This window comes from Mobula birostris, chromosome 8 (genome assembly GCF_030028105.1).
Source record: "Mobula birostris isolate sMobBir1 chromosome 8, sMobBir1.hap1, whole genome shotgun sequence".
NCBI lineage: Eukaryota > Metazoa > Chordata > Chondrichthyes > Myliobatiformes > Myliobatidae > Mobula > Mobula birostris.
The window spans coordinates 63,148,153-63,166,559 of NC_092377.1; the positions used below are offsets into that span (position 1 = coordinate 63,148,153).

Below are 18,407 nucleotides of genomic sequence, written 5' to 3' on the forward strand. Positions count from 1 at the left end.
GGGTGATATTTTCGCTGCGTTGCCCTCAATTTGTCGCACAGCCCGCCAAGCCTTGATTATGTTAATATTGGATTGTGACAATATTCCTTAACTAATTTCATCTTATCGAGGAAAAGCAAATTAATAAGAGGGCATTTTGTTTGTGAAGCTTCAATGTCCAGCCAAATTGAGGAGGGATCCCTGCAAACCCAGTCAACCACATAAGATAAAAAGGAACTTAATTGATATTTTTTGATGTCTGGAAAATCCAAACCCCTTAGACTACTGGGAAGCTGTAACTAAAGACATTTTAATACAGGGTCTTTTTTTTGTTCCAAATGAAAGAACAAAACCAGCCATTTAAAATGTTCGTTGGGTGAAAATGACTGGAATCATTTGTATTGGGTAGAGTAGATGAGGAAGAATGTTCATTTTGAGCAAGGATATTCGGCCAAGCCAAGAAATGGGAAGAATGCTCCATCGTTCAAGACCCTGTTTGATTTTGTCAAGTAACTGTGCAAAGTTAGCTTTGAACAATTGATTAAATGTAGGTGTGATGAATATGCCTAGGTAAACAAAACCTGTCTGCAACCACTTAAAGGGGAAAACATCCTGAGTGTCAGGTACCTGCTGCAGATTCCCCAGAGGCATAGCCTCTGATTTAGTAAAGTTGATTTTATAACCTGAAAAGATGCTACATGAATTAATGCATTGTATAAGGTGGTGTTCTGACATAGCAGCGTTTGATAAGAAAATTAGAACATCATCTGCATACAATGTAATTTTATGTGACTTTAGTCCTATATCTGGAGCAGATATTTTGGAATCTCGCCGAACAGCCTCTGCCAATGGTTCGATCGCTAGTGTGAAAAGTAGTGGTGATAAAGGGCAGCCCTGCCGGCTGCCCCTCAAAATACTAAAATTATCCGACCTAATACCATTAATAAGAATCGCAGCTAGAGGGTCATTGTAAAGAACCTTCACCCACTTATTAAAATTATTGCCCAAACCAAATCGTTCTAAAGTGAAAAAAAGGTATGGCCATTCGACATGATCAAAGGCCTTTTCTGCATCTAAGGAAACCACCAAGCCGTCCACTGCCTGTTGCTGACATGCCTGAACCACATTAAGTAATCTTCTGCGATCTCTTACTATTTCTTCTTTCAGTTAGTCCTGACGAAGGGTCTCGGCCCAAAACGCGACTGTACCTCTTCCTATAGATGCTGCCTGGCCTGCTGCGTTCATCTTTCTTTATAGAATTCACTAGTGAGTCCATCAGGACCAGGGGCCTTCCCACTTTGAAGCTGTCTCACAGCTTCCTGTATCTCATGTATAGATAACGGAGCATGAGGAGGGACTCTTGTTTAAAAGAAATGCCTGGGAGATCTAAATTCCTGAAAAAGGACTCCATCCTAGATTGTCCATCACTACATTGCTCAGATTGATACAATTTAGAATAAAAATTCTTAAACACATTAATCATTTTAGAATTACTAGTGAGGGCTCCTGTCCCATCCCTAATTGAAACAATAGTCTGAGAGGCATTTTTCTTTCTAGCTAAATAAGCTAAATACCTATCTGATTTTTCAGCATGTTCAAACAATCTTTGTTTAGCAAATATCAATTTTCTTTTGGCTGCTTGTGTAAATAAAGAGTTTAGTGTACGGCATAGGGCTGTGATCTTCTGTAACTTGGCTGCAGAAGGCTTATTAATAAAATCCTTTTCAGCTGCCACAATCCTTGCTTCAACTAGGCATTGCTCTTCCGTAGCTTGTCGCTTCTTACTAGCAGAGTAAGAGATAATTAATCCCCTTGCATAGGCCTTAGCGGTATCCAAGAGCATCAATGACTACTAGCTGATTTGGAATTAATAGATAGGAAAGTTTTGAATTTGGAAGTAAAGTAGTCTATAAACTTATTATCTTTTGGAATAAAAGGGTTCAGCTTCCAATGTCTAGATTGTGCTGAATTATCTTTGGGCTTAATTTTTAAATATACTGCTGCATGGTCAGAAATAGTGATATTTCCAATTGTGCAGGGAACAACTAAGTCTAGGAGCGTTTTGGGGGTTAGAAAAAGATCAATTCTGGTGTAACACTTGTGTGGATTAGAAAAAAATGTGAAGTCTTTGTCTGAGGGATATAACAACCTCCAGACATCCACAAGTCCCAGTTCTTCATATAAGCCCATGATTTGTTTAGACTGTGAGGACAGCAATGGGGGACCACTGGGCACTCTGTCCATCAATGGGTCCATGAGACAATTAAAATCCCCAATTACAATAATGTTTTGTATTGAAAAGCTTGTAAGTTTGGAAAAAGCATCTATTAGGAATTTGAAAGGATGAGCTGGAGGGCAGTAAACATTAAGAACACCATATTTCTCTCCATATTCAACAATCACAAATCTCCCATATTTATCCTTAATGCAGTCTAATAACTTAAAAGGTAAGTTCTTCCTAATTAAAATGGCCAACCCCCCCCCCCCCACTCCTGGTATTAAAGGATGAAAAATAGACTTGATCAAATCCATTCTGTTGCAGTTTTAAATGTTCTTTATCATTTAAATGTGTCTCCTGCAATAAGTCTATGGCTACATCCACACTACGCCGGATAATTTTGAAAATGAAGCTTTTTCTCTTCGTTTTGACCTTCCGTCCACACTGAAACGGCGTTTTCAGCCCCCTAAAATGGGGATTTTCAGAAACGGTCTCCAGAGTGAATAAATCTGAAAACGCCTAATACCCGTTGCAGTATGTACAGGGTAACTGGAGCTTTTTAAAACCGCTGTCATGACGTGCCGGAACAGATGACGATAGCGCAACATTTCATTGCTTTCTTCTTATTATTATTACTACTTTATTGTCGCCAAAGAATTGATACTAGAGTGTACAATCATCACAGTGATATTTGATTCTGCACTTCGCAGAACCTAACAATTTCAGAACAGACGGCAACAAGACTGAAGCCAGAAGAGTTAGAAATGTACTCACCAAATACTTTGACCCATAGCTTACTGAATAAATAAGTAGACTCACTTTGCCCTGTTTTCTGTCCTTGCTTCTATGAAGGTGGTTTATCTATTTATGCAAGTACTTCTCTGACAATAGATGTGTAACAGCCTAATGTAACATTGTATGGAAATACAAGATAACACTGATGCAGCAAGTATATCGTTTCCTCTTCGCTTGTTTTCTGTGTGTCCTGCGCATGCCCAGTAGGAGGAGATTCGCCCAAATATCCGTCTAATGTGGACGGAGATATTTTGAAAAGCGCTTAATGTGGACGCCTATCGTTTTTACTCGAAACCAGCGTTTTCAAAATTATCCGGCGTAGTGTAGACGTAGCCTAAGTCCACCCTCTCCTTTTTCAGGTTTAGTAGGACTTACTTTCTTTTGATTGGTGAATGACTCCCCTTAATGTTCCAAGTGCACAATTTTAATATATTACTGGCCATAACCCTTTATAACAATCATTTGACTCCAGAGGAGAAGAAACCCAACTTAAGATCAGCTGAGCAAAATAAAAACACACACAAAGAAAACAAAGCGCCAACAGCGCTGAACAAGAGGACTTACCCCACACTTAAAGGGGATATCTGAACCTTCTAGCACCCCATATTCTGCCCCACTGCCAATATGGCATTTAACATAGTCAAAAATGAAAACAGGGCATAATTTATCAATCCAGCGATTTATTACTGTCATGTTTAAACTCCTTCAGGCTGGAGCAGCACCGCTAATTTAAACAAATAATGAAACTGTATTAATCAAAACAAACACGTTACCCTTCCTATAAGATACCTTGCTGTCAAGTAATGAAAAGGTGAAATAAAGCAACCATCGAGCATGTTATCGTCCAAAACCAGGGCTACACAATATATACATTCTTTAGCCCAACGTGTCCACAAAAGTTTTAGCTTTGCCAGGAGAATCAAATATCTTGGTGGTCCCATTGTAGGTAATCCTCAACGCCGCTGGGTATAGCGTAAAGTACTGGATTCTGGATTCTCTCTGCCGCTTCTTCACATGGTCAAATCCTTTCCGCTTCTGAACAACAGCTGCCAAGAAATCTTGAAAAAACATAAGCCTGGATCCCTCATATGTTAAAGCCTGGGCATCAGTCCCGCGGCACCTCGAAGCCTCCATCACTCTTTGCTTATCACCGAAATTATGGAACCGGACAAGGACGGGTCGAGGGCGTTGGTCTGGACCTGGCTTTGGAGCCAGCATACGATGAGCTCTTTCCACTTTAGTGTGTCCATCCTTGGTTTCCAAATCAAGGAAATTAGGCAGCCAGCCCTCAAAAAGCTTCGTCGGTTGGTTGCCTTCTGTACCTTCAGATAGACCGATGATTCGTATGCTCTTCCTCCTGCCCCTATTTTTAGAATCATCGATATGCTCAGACAGGCTTTGAACTTGCTTTTCTAGCGCCCAGCTGTGGCTTTGGGCCTGATCAGTTACAGTCTCAACCGCAGAGACTCGGCCCTTGGCCTTGGTCATTCTAGTATCAAGATTTTTAAGCTCCAGTGTGTGGTTTTGGAGTGTTAGAGAGAGTGGAGCCAGCTTCTCTTCCATCATTTTGGATATGTTCTCTGTAACTTTCTGAATTACTTGATGAAAAGCAGGGTCCAGTGTGTTCGCAGAACTAGCAACGGCTAGCTCACCAGCCCCGCGCAAGCGCTCTGTGCAGTCCGTCTTGGTCATCTTTTAAGTACTTTCCGATGGCATGGGGAACAGCTTAAAAAATACTCATCAATGCTCATGTTATTAAATCTGACACTTGGTTATTTAAAAAAAAGTTGAAACGGATAGGTTTATATGCAAAATTATCAGTGTTGCGGTGCTGAGCTCAACAAAGCAGACCTTTCACTGCACCGCCATCTTGAAAACCTCCAAAACTCTTATTTTTAATGGTTGTACTTCAAATCCAAATTTGCTATTATTACAAAAGTCTTCTAAATTCCAGCGAGTACAGGCCCAGAGCCTTCAATCGCTGCTCATATGATAAACCTTTTCATTCCTGGCATCATTCTCATGAACCTCCTCTGAACTTTTCCAATGTCAGACCATCCTTTCTTAAATAAGGGACCCAAAACTGCTCACAATACTCCAAGCAAGACCACACCAGTGCCTTATTCAGCCTCAGCATAACATCTTTGCTTTTATATTTTCGTCCTCTTCAAATGAATGCTAACATTGTATTCACCTTCCTCACTACCCATTCAACTTGCAAATCAACCTTTAGGGAATCCTGCACGAGGACTTCCCAATCCCTCTGCACCTTAGATTTTTGAATTTTCTCTCCATTTAGAAGAGTCTATGCTTTTATTCCTTTTACTGAAGTGCATGACCATACACTTTGCGACACTGTATTCCACCTGCCACCTCCTCATCAATTCTAACCCAAGTCCTTCTGCAGCTTCTCTGCATCCTCAACACTACCTGCCGTTCCACCTATCTTCGTATCATCCACAAACTTGGCCATAAAGCTGTCAATTTCATCATCCAAATCATTGACATACAACGTAAAAAGCAGTTTCAACACAGACACCTGTGGAACAAGTAGCCAAACTGAAAAGGACCCCTTTATTCCCACTCTTTGCCTCCTGCCAATCAGCCAATGCTATATCCATGCTAGTATCTTTCCTGCAATACCCCAAGCTCTTATCTTGTTAAGCAGCTTCGTGTGCGGCACCTTGTCAAAGGCCTTCATCCACCAATTCTCCTTTGTCTACTCTGTTTGTTATTTCTTCAAAGAATTCCAACAGATTTGTCAGGCAAGTTTTTCCCTTTTAGAAAACCTTGCTGACTACCACAAAAGCACAGCCTTAACAATCAACTCAAACATCTTCCCAACCATTGAGGTCAGGCTAACTGGCCCATAATTTCCTTTCTTCTGCCTCTTTCCCTTCTCAAAGAGTGGAGTGACATTTGCAATTTTCCAGTCCTCCAGAAACATTCTAGAATCCACTGATTCTTGAAAGATCTTTACTAATTTCTCCATAATCTCTTCAGCTACCTCTGTTAGAAACCTGGTTGCAGTCCATCAGGTCCAGGTGACTTATCTACCTTCAGACTTTTGAGCAAAATACTTATTCAGTTCATCTGCTGTTTCCTTGTCCCCCGTTACTATCTCTCCAGTGTCATTTTCCAGCAGTCCAAAATGTACTCTCGCCTCTCTGAAAAAAATTTGGGTATCATTTTTGATATTATTGGCTAGCTTACCTTCATAATTCATCTTTCCACCCTCAAAATCAACTACCGTTCATTTTTTAAAAACTCCCAATCCTCTAACTTCCCACTGATTTTGTTCTATTATATGCCCTTTCTTTTGCTTTTATGGCTTTCACTTCCCTTGTTAGCCATGGTTGTGTCATCCTGCTTTTAAAATAGTTCTGATTCTTAGGGATGTATCTATCCTGTGCCTTCTGAATTGCTCCCAGAAACACCAGCCATTGCTGCTCTACTGTCATCCTTGCTAGTGTCCCTTTCCAATCAACTTTGGTCAGGTCCTCTCTCATGCCTCTGTAATTCCTTTACTCCACTGTATTACTGATATATCTGACTTTAATCCTCCCTCTCAAATTGCAGAGTGAATTCTATCATATTATTATCAGTGTTATCTAAGGGTTCCATTATCTTAAGCTCCCTAATCATATCTGGTTCACTACATGACACCGAATCCAGAATAGTTGATCCCCTAGTGGGTTCAACCAGAAGCTGCTCCAAAAACCATCTTAAAGGCATTCCACAAATTTTCTCTCTTGGGATTCAGCATCAACTTGATTTTCCCAATCTATCTGCACATTGTGGACAAGGTGCCACACATGGGGCTACTGCAGAAATTAAAAGACATGGTATCAGAGAGTGCGTTCTAGAAAGGATTAAAAACTGGCTGTCTCATAGAGAATAAAGATTTGAAGTAAATGGCTCCTTTTCATACTGGAAGGAGGAAACTAGTGGAGTGCTCTCGGGATCAGTTCTTGGTTCTCATGAAAAACCTGGAAGAATGAACAACATGGAAGTTTTCCAAATTTATCAAATTTATGAAAACAGGTGGTAGGGCATGCTGTGATAAGGATACAGTAATTCCACAGAGATTTAAATAGATTGAATGAGTGGGAAAATACCAGGAAATGCAAGATAAACAAAAGGTAGATTATTGTCTAAATGGAAAGAGACTGAAAGTGAGTGAAGTACAGAGGAATCTATGAGTGCTAATGCATGAAAGGAGTATCGGCAGCGTGAAGTTAAGATGGCACTAAACTGAGACTCCTTCGCTTGTATCTTTGGAAACAGCTGTATTTCCATCTTTAATATCTTTATTTTTCCCTTTCAGGGTTCTTTTGAAGACCCTCACCTGGAGTTACACGCTGACTTCAGTCCTTTGTGGGAATTGGACCCCTTATCGGGTTTCAGGACTGGCCATTGTTCGGCACGCCAAAGGTTCGGCCTGAGAGTCCAGCTCAGATTTGGAAGCTTAAGATCTCAGGGCTCTGGGGATGGGCGGTGTCACAGCAGGAAACTCGGTGTTGTCAGAGGAGTCAGAAAATCTACTGCTGTGGGCCCAAAGACCCGGGATCTTTGCGATCTTCAGGCACAGAGCTCGGAAAAAGCAACATAACTGACTTTTAACATGGTCAACTAGCGAGTTGCTTGTTATGTCTCTCTGCTCACTGGGAAAATGGAGACACCCTCTTCTCCCTTATTAGGGAGAGAACCTGCAGGATGTTGAATGCTGGTGAAACAGGAAGTCTTTGGGGGTAACTGCAAGTCTGTGTCTTTGCTATTGCTTTGCTCACGCTTGAGTGCTCACTGACGGTGCTGATGCTTGCTTGCTTTTTTTTTGCCGGTGGGGGGAGGGGGGACTGTTGCTTACTGCCACTTACACACGGAAGGGAGAGAAACTGGGGGGGGTGGACTTTGGGGTTCTTACGTTTAACTGTCGTTCATTCTTTGGGGCACTTCTCTGTCTTAATGGATGTTTGCGAAGAAAAAGCATTTCAGGATGTATATTATATACATTTCTCTGACATTAAATTGGACCTTTGAACATTTGAAACATAAAATGCCAACAGGCAGGTCAACAAGCAGTTAAAAAGTCAAACGACATTTTGTCGTTTAGTAAAAAGGGTTTGTTTGTTGGCTGGTGGTGTAGTGGCATCCACACCGGATTTCGAGGTGAGCGCTCCTGGGTTTGAATCTAGCTGGCTCCTTGCATGCTTTCCATCCATGCAGGGTTGAGTGTCAAGCTAGCAACTCAGCCTCATTAAAAAAAACAGACAAAAGTGCTAAAGAAACAGCCAAATTGCCACCTTCTGTGCCACAGGGCACAGAGAGGAACAATTCAATTAAAAAGAGCTTGGAGTTTAAAGTAAGGAGGTTTTGTAATTGCACGAAGTGTTGGTGAAATTTCACTTGGAATACTGCATACAGTTTGGAATGTAGAAGACTGAAGTATCTTTGACCTAAAGATGGCATGATGGCCATACAGATCAAGTAAAAACTATGAAGAACTTCCCAGCTTTAAGGCCATAGCATTTTAGGTTGGGGCACATTAAGCACTTATTCTAAGTATTTTTTAAATGTGATGAGTTTCCAGCTTTGGTGCCCTTTTTAATCTTTGCTATTTCAATCAATGTACATGCTGCTTTTCTATATTAACATTATGTAATTCTGATTACTAAAGAAAACTTGCCACACCAGTATCCTTTCAACAAAATAATGGGAATAAAATGGCATACACATTGAACCAATAATTCAGCTATGCATTTACTTGGGAGAGTACGAAGACTGATGACATTAGAAGAGATCAAAAAATATTAAAACACTTATGATAGAAAGTAGGGAGGTAATTGATAACATTTGGAAAGAGTAACCCATGAGTCTAAGTAGATTTCAAATATATTCAAAGAAGTTAAGGAAGAGATAGCAGAGGCAAATATTTGGAAAAGATCAAGCGACAGTTAATTCTATCCCTACTCTCAATAGGAAGAAAGTACAAAGAACCTATGGGCCAGTTAATTTAATATTGGTAATACGGAATACGTTGGTATCATTGCTCAAAACACAAACAGAGAAAAAACATCCTCAAGTCTTAATACAAAAATCTGAAGGAATTTTTACTAGGAATTTTTGCTTGTTTGGCCCATCAGAAGCTTTTGAAATGGTTGCAGAGATAACAGCATGGAAAATGCAGAAGATGTTACAAGCATATCTTATTAGAAGTCACGGTGGATACTAAGGTTGCATATAATTCAAGTGAGAAATTCAAAATGGATTGCAAAATATTGATAGAACAAAACACAGACCGCAGAATTAAAATTAAAAATTCAAACTTAAGGAAGCAGGAATCCAGAATTGCAAGTGTTTCATAAGTAGAACAAAGGATTGTGCTTGATCTGACCTACTGTATGTTGTCACTGACAGCACCATTCATAAACCACATTTGATTTTAATATAAACATGCTCAAATATTGCTCAGGACCCACTGTGTGGACACTCAACAAAGTGGAGCAGTCTTTGAACATCAACTAAACCTCAGATCGATCCCATCAACTGCTTTTAATTGTCTCCAGTAATCAGAAATTAACTAGAATACATCGATATAACTTGTGGGTGGTCCAATAGCTTCAATGAAAAGTTATTTAGTGACTTTTCTAGTGGATTACTTACAAATAGTGAGCCAGATAACCTCATCTCAAAAAGTATTTTTTTTCACTATTTTTTATTCTGTTAATAACAATACACTAAGCTGCTACTTAAATGCATAAATTAATACTCTTAATAGAAAGAAAACATTTGTTTCTAATATACTCCTGGATTGTAAATATTAATACAAATTAGAAATGTATTTGTATACAGAACAAAATATTTCACTGGGTCAACTACTGCTATTTATCTAATTTTTTTGTCAGCTATGATATAAAGACACTTTGCCTGCTTTGAATTTATGAAAAATCATTAGATTGGATTAGATCATGCTTAATACGATCCATTGCTTGCACCAACTGCTCATGCTTTTGCTGTGGCAGCACTTTGTTTTAATGGCCAAATGTCCTCCAGGCTTGCTTTTGTGACTATTCTGCAAAGCAGATCTGTCCACAAACAGTGAGGTGGTGGATCCTTTGAATTATTTTTGTACATCTCTGATGACAAAAGCTCATTGATCTGATATTTTAAAGTTTCCACTGAGATTTTTGGTGTTTCCAGTATTTGCTATTTCTCAAATTTGCTTTTTCAATAATAATCACATTATTTTTAAGAAACAAAATTGATGATATAGGTGCTAATAATGGATCTAATTAATGTAAAATACAAGCTAAACTACTGGTTGTTTTACTGAGTTCTGAAACTGTGTGTAGTATTAAAGATTTCCTACACTTTAGTCTAGTGATAATCAAATTATAACAATGTATTATTCTCTTACTTGGCCTAATGAAAAGGAACATCATTAAGACTTACTATCAATCAAATTTAAAATGTGCTTTGTTTAGTTTCTGCTTTTGAATAACATTTAAAACCAAACATATATTCTTTTGTCAAGGGATATTTAAAAAAAAATTACAATGAAACATCACTTCCCGGTAGGTAGTCAAAATTATTTTAAATTGTAGTAATAGGTTTCTTAAGAAGGAATGTTAATGTGGATTGTGGTGTGGTGCTTGTAAGCAATGTAGAAATAGTCTGCAAGACAAAGATCAATTGTACGCTCTGGATTCTCAGACCTTTCACTTTCTTGATACGATAAAATGTTAAGTAATTGTGTTCTTTCAGCATCTCACTGCTGCTACAAAGGTCAAATATGTTATCAAGTATGACATGGCTTCAAAGTTGTTGCAGGTAAAATTTCCTTAAGTGAATCTTATGTTTTACTACTCCTTATTTTGCTTGTACTGTATATTACAAAGTTTTATGTCAAAATTGGTGTAATAATGCAATAACTTAAAACTCCAAATGATGAATAGCATTAATTCAGTATTTCAACCTGGCTGTGGTAGAGGGATTTTGTAATATCAAGCTTAGTGACGTTCAAATCCCAAAAATAGATCTCAAAATGTGCAAGCCTTCCTTGATATCAGTGAAATGCTATGTAGATGGGAGTCACATTAGCACAATTATTTCTTAAAATAGTTATAGAATAATACAGAACCATTAATTTATTCAGGTGAAGTTTGGCTAATATCTAAACAATTCACAATGACTGGCATCCAAGGAGGTTTAGGACTCAATTTACTTCTAAATCTCTACTCTAGCTCATGTCAGGTAACAGCAATCGCAAAACTGGCTTCCTACCATACAGCCTTATCGATACTGCCATGGGAAAAGAATGCAGCCATTGGTTTCAAAAACATTACCATGTTCTCTCAGCCCACATGCTGAGCAATACTCACATTGCTGCCTTCTCCCAAGAAATAAAGCGCAAACGTGTCAGCATCGGTGGCTGTGAAAAGTAACAGAGAGAGCAATTGTTATTGCAATGTTGAAAGGTGTAAATAATTAGGATAGACACTTACTGTACTTAACAATAATTTATAGAAGGAATGAATAATGCATTCTGAATTTCCATTTCATTTAACAATTTCTAATACGAACAAAAGCAGAATTTAAAATTGCAATCAATGATCAATTTTCATGCAATTCTTTCAAAAATTAAGAGAAATGAGATAGAAATCTTTAGCGAAAACAAACCAAAATCAAACTATAAGCAGTGCAAATGCAAAAGAAGCCACAGTATAAAATCAAAGTATAAAATCACATAACTGTTCAATGCCACTTAATTCAGAAATCAGAATTTTGAGAAAAATATCCATCTTGCAGTTCCAGAAGAGGCTCGCTCAATTTCAGTGGCAATACAAATGTATAAATTTGCTCTAGAAATTTAAAATGTCAGTGTTTTCTTATTTTTATTATTTTCCTTTGATAATACTTGTACCAAACCCTCACCCAGTGAATTTTGCGTTTGCAGCAGTGTTATTTGTAGCAACCTGCAGATATCCTCTCCAGTATTGTGAAAAGGCAGCACGAAGAATCATCCAAGTTCATTTTCATAGAAAATAGAAAACTGAAAGGTGAGTGACCTTTAGATAAGAAATTTCAGGTTGAAAAGGATTTGTAATGTTTGAGGGCTGCCAGGGGGATGAAATAAATTTTGTTGTTTGTAATTCTACTTGGACTTTATCTGTGGACATTTTTCTAACAATTGAAGGAAATTCAGTAATAAGAAAGTCAAATGGACATTTAACCTCATCTGTCAAGTACACTAATTTTACAATTATTTGCTTCAGTGCATTTTGAATAACAATCTTTCATTCTATAGCTAATTGCTAAATTATTACAAATCTTTATGCTCTAATTAAATCTTCCAGGCACAAATTTGAATAATTATTTCAACTTATACTCTTTTACTACCTAATATATTTTCAAGTAACTATCTGAACTTTAAACCTTTTTGGATTTTGTAGTATTACAATATACTGTTTAACATCAAGAGGAAAGGTAAAGTTTTACTTTAACATCTTATGTCAAATATTGTTCTACTGACCATGCAGCATTCTCTTCTACACCTAAACAAAGCCACGGCTTTCTACTTGCGGGACGTGGCTTGAATGTGATAGAATCATATAGCACAGAAATAGGTTCTCAGGCTCAACAAATTCATTTCGACTATTTGCCACCTATTTACACTGGCTGCATTTTTTAATCTCTTGCCCTCACCCCATTCCCATGGATATTTGCCTCAGATTCTCCCACACACTTACAAATGGTTAATTGGCCATTACCGAATGCCACACCCCCCCCCCCCCCCCCCGATCAACAAACCGCTCAACTGTGGAAATGGGAAGAAACTAGACAAGGAGAACTATCAAACTCAGCACAGAACTTTCAAACTCGGCACAGACGGCAATGGAATGCAAGACTGAACCTGATCTAGCAATGGCTTCTGAACTTCCTGATTCAGAATGCACAGCACTGAAGTCTTACACCAATTCAGACAAGGATGCAATTTGGAGAAACCAATGGGGAAAAGACAGTAACACGATTCTGTAATTCCACTCTCGCAACTAAATCTCACGTCACCACCTCTTGATGATTAATATATCAAAGTGATACAGAGATGAACATTTTCACTTTTTCAGCCAGTTATTAAAGGAAAGAATGTACACTAAAATAACAGCATTTCTAATTGTCATCTGTAATATTTTCTTGAAATTTACCAAGAAACAGATGGGATAAAACTGTGGTCCCTTCACCATTCATTCCACAGGGTAGCTAATTTATAATTTATAATTTCATATGGGTCTGATATCATATACAGAATTTCAAATTTCTTTCCTTGAAGGATATTAGTAAACAAAATATTTTTAATTACAACTTGATGGCTTTGTAGTCACCATTACTGCGTTTAAATTTACTTTAAACAGAAGTTCAATATAAGGTATAGAACAGTACAACACAGGAATGGGCCCTCTGACACACAATGGTTTACGAAAACAATTAAATTAGTAATCAAATGACTAACTGAACTATTATTCAGTTGAACAATTCACATTATTCAGTCACCTGAATTTAGACTCCCTGGTTAGCCCTAGTTCATCTGTTCTCAAAAGCACTTGAATGTGCAATTGCAAGGTGATAATGAAACTAAAGTACTAACATTTCTTGGTCAGGAGCAAATAGCCGAAAGAAAATTTTCAAACAGTGGCTGGTACTGACTTATTACTGAGTTGAGGAAGTTTATCCAGTATCATCACAAAGTAGATATTTGCTGACAGGTCCAACCTACATATTAAATATAAGAGATAACATGGATCTCAATCAAAAAACTGTAATTCTAATGATATCATTTTATACTCCTGGGGATAAAAATAGTTGGAGCACAATTTACATAAAGTAGTTGGGGAATTACATCAGTTTACTGCACAGAAATTGACCCTTCTGTCACAAGGTCTTTAGCAGTATTCATCAACAATATGCTCCTTCCCACAGTCTCAATCCAAGAAGCCTTTTGCCCACTCTTTTCTTTAAAGGCATCAGTATAAGTACTACATTCTCATCACATGGTGAAAGGTATTTCTCTTAAATTCTCTATCAGATTTACTATTGGGTCTCCTTCACAGAAATACCATCAAAACAGTTTCTAACTTTAAAGATGTTCCTCTTAGACTATTCTTGAGAAAGCTGCCTCAGTCAAATTAGTCTGTTCTTACAAATATAACCTCTCAGTACATTTTAATCTAGTCATAAATACTGATGTAATTATTCAGTTCCTAATATTTTGCAGTCATTTTGCTGTTATTATGCACTCATCCTACTTTGAAATATTAATCTGGCCTCTTGCTTAATTAATTCTTATGGACCTGATGTATATTCACAGCATTTTCACTTCAAAAAAATACTGCTAGAGATGTAGGGTGTTGTAGCATAGTAGTTAGAACGACACTATTACAGCTCGGGGAGTCAGAGTTACATTGTCCTCTGTAAGGAGTTTATGTACGTCCTCCCAATGGAATGCCTGGGTTTTGTCCCATTGTCCTCTGTAAGGAGTCTGTGTACGTCCTCCCCATGGAACGCCTGCATTTTCTCTCACTGTCCTCAGTAAAGAGTCTCTGTACGTCCTCCCCATGGAACGCCTGGGTTTTCTCTCACTGTCCTCTGTAAAGAGTCTCTGTACGTCCTCCCCGTGGAATGCCTGCGTTTTCTCTCACTGTCCTCAGTAAAGAGTCTCTGTACGTCCTCCCTGTGGAATGCCTGGGTTTTCTCCCATTGTCCTCTGTAAGGAGTTTGTGTACGTCCTCCCTATGGAATGCCTGGGTTTTCTCCCATTGTCCTCTGTAAGGAGTCTCTGTACGTCCTCCCCGTGGAATGCCTGCGTTTTCTCTCACTGCCCTCAGTAAAGAGTCTTTCTATGTCCTCCCCATGCAGTGCCTGGGTTTTCTCTCACTGTCCTCAGTAAAGAGTCTCTGTACGTCCTCCTCATGGAATGCCTGGGTTTTCTCCCACTGCTCTGGTTTCTTTCCACAGTCAAAAAACGTACCAGGTAGTTTAATTGCTCATTGTAAATTGTCCCGTGAATAGGTTAGGGTTAAGTCGGGGTCGTCAGTGGTTGCTGTGCCTATTTCACACTGAATCGCTAAATAAATAAATAAATAAATAAATAATCATCTTAAACTAGCGAGGAAATTTTCCATCTACAGTGATTGATTTCTTAAGATATTTTTGACAAATTAATTTATAACTAATCTTTGTGCCTTTTGTTTATATTTTTGCTTGCTTTCTGATTCTTTTCGGCTCCTTTGTTATCCTCTTTAAACTATATTTGTGCTGACTTCTTCCTTCTTGTCATTTACTTGGTGTATACATGTCATTTTATTTAGTTTCAATTTCGCTTTCAACTCATTATTCGAGGTACTTTATCATTAATCAGTTTTCTCCTCTTAAAGAACATTTTTCCTTATTATTACTGATCCATTTTAAAACAAATCCCTTTACAGAGCACTACCTTTCTAGTTCCATCTGGAGCATTTGACACAGCTCTGGATGATTTCAATGTTTTGAGATGTGAAATAGCAACTTATTTCTAGCATTCCTGCTTACTGTTCTTTGCACACTGCAAACACTACATTCCTTTTGACTTTTAATCAATTCTTCATTACAGTTTACTTAGCCGGAATTGGGGGGGGGGGGGAGGGGGCAAATTTTGTAGAAGAATGAATAGCAGACACATTGCATGATTATTCTGTCTTGCATTTATTTCATATAATTGCCTTCATATTTCTTTCTTGATGTCTGGTCATCTCCAAGAAACCCTTTGAGAGCAAATTTCTTGTTTTTTATTGTAACATCTCCCTCCCCATTCTCTTTCATCATGTTAGTAAAGTTCTTTTACCCTATTCTTTTACCTGGATGAGGAAGTGGAGAGATGGGTTAATAAATCTGCTGATGAGACAAAGGTTGGGGGTGTTGTGGATAGTGTAGAGGGCTGACAGAGGTTACAGCGGGACATTGAAAGGACGTAAAACTGGGCTGAGAAGTAGCAGCTGGAGCTCAACCCAGATTAGTGGAAGGTGGTTCATTTTGGTAGGTCAAATATGATGGCAGAATATAGGATTAATGGTAAGACTCTTGGCAGTGTGGAGGATCAGAGGGATCTTGGGGTGCAGGTTGACTCTGGTTTAGAAGGCATACAGTGCATTGGCCTCCATCAACTGTGGGATTGAGGTCAAGAGGCAAGATGTAATGTTACAGCTATATAGGACCCTGGTCACTTGGAGGACTGTGCTCAGTTCTGGTCACCTCACTACAGGAAGGATGTGGAAACTATAGGAAGGGTGCAGAGGAGATGGACAATGCTGTTGCCTGGATTGGGGAGCATGCCTTATGAGAATAGGTTGAGTGAACTTGGCCATTTCTCCTTGGAGCGACAGAGGATGAGCGATGACCTGATAGAGATGTATAAGATGATGAGAGGTATTGATCACGTGGATAGTCAGGGGCTTTTTCCCAGGGCTGAAATGCCTATCATGAGAGGGCACAGTTTTAAGATGCTTGGAAATAGGTACAGAGGAGATGTCAGGGGTAAGTTGTTGTTGTTTTTTTTAAACGCACAGAGTGGTGAGAACATGGAATGAGCTGCCGGCAACGGTGGTGGAGGTGGATACGATAGGGTCTTTTAAGAGACTTCTGAATAGGTACATGGAGCTTAGAAAAATAGAGGGCTATGGGTAACCCTAGGTAATTTCTAAAGTACGTACACGTTTGGCACAGCATTGTGGGTCGAAGGGCCTGTATTGTGCTGTAGGTCTTCTGTTTCTGTTGGTAACCCAGGTACACAAATAGATAAGCAATTCAAACCATTTCATTGTTTTGTTTTGATGTAACAACTAAATAACAAAATTAAATTTCTTCTAACAAAATAAAGAGTGGTGCTCTGTGCAGCTCTGGTAGAACAGAATATTAGTTTTTACAGTACTCAAGTATATTAAATGCTAATTACATAGTGTACATTTCACCATCAGAACCAAATGAAAATTTGAATGATGATTAAACTGCAAATGTTCTGGGCGTCTTGCTTTGTCAGTAATTTTGGAACACCACTGATGGGGATCTCTCACACAAGTTGGATAGAAACAAGTCCATAGGAAGAAAGGGAAAATGAAAATAAACACACATTTTAATCTTAAAAAAAAGACTAACTGAGATCATGTATGATTGCCCATGTACAGGATTTCGTACCCTACCTGTTTTGATGATGTTGGACAATTCATACAATAGTAGTTTGTTGTCACCACCAACGTCCAGACGCTGTTCTAGGTACGAATTTAATTCGTAGACCACAGCCTGAATGTTGCTTTCCAAGTACTAAGTAAATTAGAGGAAATGATCAATTTTTCAACACTTGTCATCAAAAAAATCAAAACCAAAGATTAAAAAATACCATTTGATGAAACTTTACTTAAACTTGCATAAACAATCAAGTCTTGCAGAGTACTAATTATTGTCATGGCAAAAAAATATTGTCATGGCAAAAAGAATCTGTCAAAAAGAATAAACAGTTAAGATTTTGATTTGCCTGGAGGTCATGTGAGATTAAAAGTTGAAGGTTTAAAAAAATGCAAAGGTGACAAAGTAAGACTGTCAAAATACTTTTCTGAGCTGTATATATTATAAAATATATTAGAACAGTACAAAAGTAACATGATGTGACAGAAGAATTGGCAGAAAACATTTCATAATCATTTTAATTAAATTTCTACGAAATGCTGCTGGGAGAAGATATCAAATACAGTTTCTAATTACTTTGGCCTCCTGCATTTGAGTTTCTAAAAATTTATGAGTAGAGTAAGAATTACATTAATATTTTAAGCATATAGAATTTTTGAATTTTAATTAAAGTGTCATCTTAAATTTGGGTTTACTGGAAAATTTTAATACTTTAAGAATTCTTTACATTGTCTCCCTTTTGAACTGCAAACCTTTATATCTTATTAAGAATCTGTTGTAATTATTTTTTCTTTTTTTAAGTATTCACATGAACTTTAATGGTTATGTGATATATATTCTAAAGCTTGAATTGATTAAGTTTTAATTGACTTGAATAAGGAAAATATTTTAGAGAAGCACAGAGCAAAATCTGCTTACATGCTCACCCTATCTATCATTGGTAAAAGTAGAAACAGGAGAAGCATTTACCTAGGATCACTAACTATAAAAGTGACACATTAATTTTCAGACGCAAAAAACAGGAATTCTGCAGATGCTGGAAATTCAAGCAACACACATAAAAGTTGCTGGTGAATGCAGCAGGCCAGGCAGCATCTCTAGGAAGAGGTGCAGTCAACGTTTCGGGCCGAGACCCTTCGTCAGGACTAACTGAAGGAAGAATGAGTAAGGGATTTGAAAGTTGGAGGGGGAGGGGGAGATCCAA

General features: G+C 38.1%; 1 protein-coding gene across 11 annotated transcripts in view; it reads right to left on the minus strand.

Annotated features, from left to right (window-relative positions):
* pde10a (phosphodiesterase 10A) overlaps nucleotides 1-18,407 on the minus strand; it is a 464,697-nt gene that overhangs the window by 133,850 nt on the left and 312,440 nt on the right. For all 11 annotated transcript variants that reach the window (XM_072265304.1, XM_072265305.1, XM_072265308.1 and 8 more), the window contains 2 exons: nucleotides 17,221-17,341; nucleotides 11,374-11,423 (listed from right to left, as the gene is read on the minus strand). In XM_072265304.1, the coding sequence (XP_072121405.1) occupies nucleotides 11,374-11,423; nucleotides 17,221-17,341 (171 nt within the window). The remainder of the gene's footprint in view (nucleotides 1-11,373; nucleotides 11,424-17,220; nucleotides 17,342-18,407) is intronic.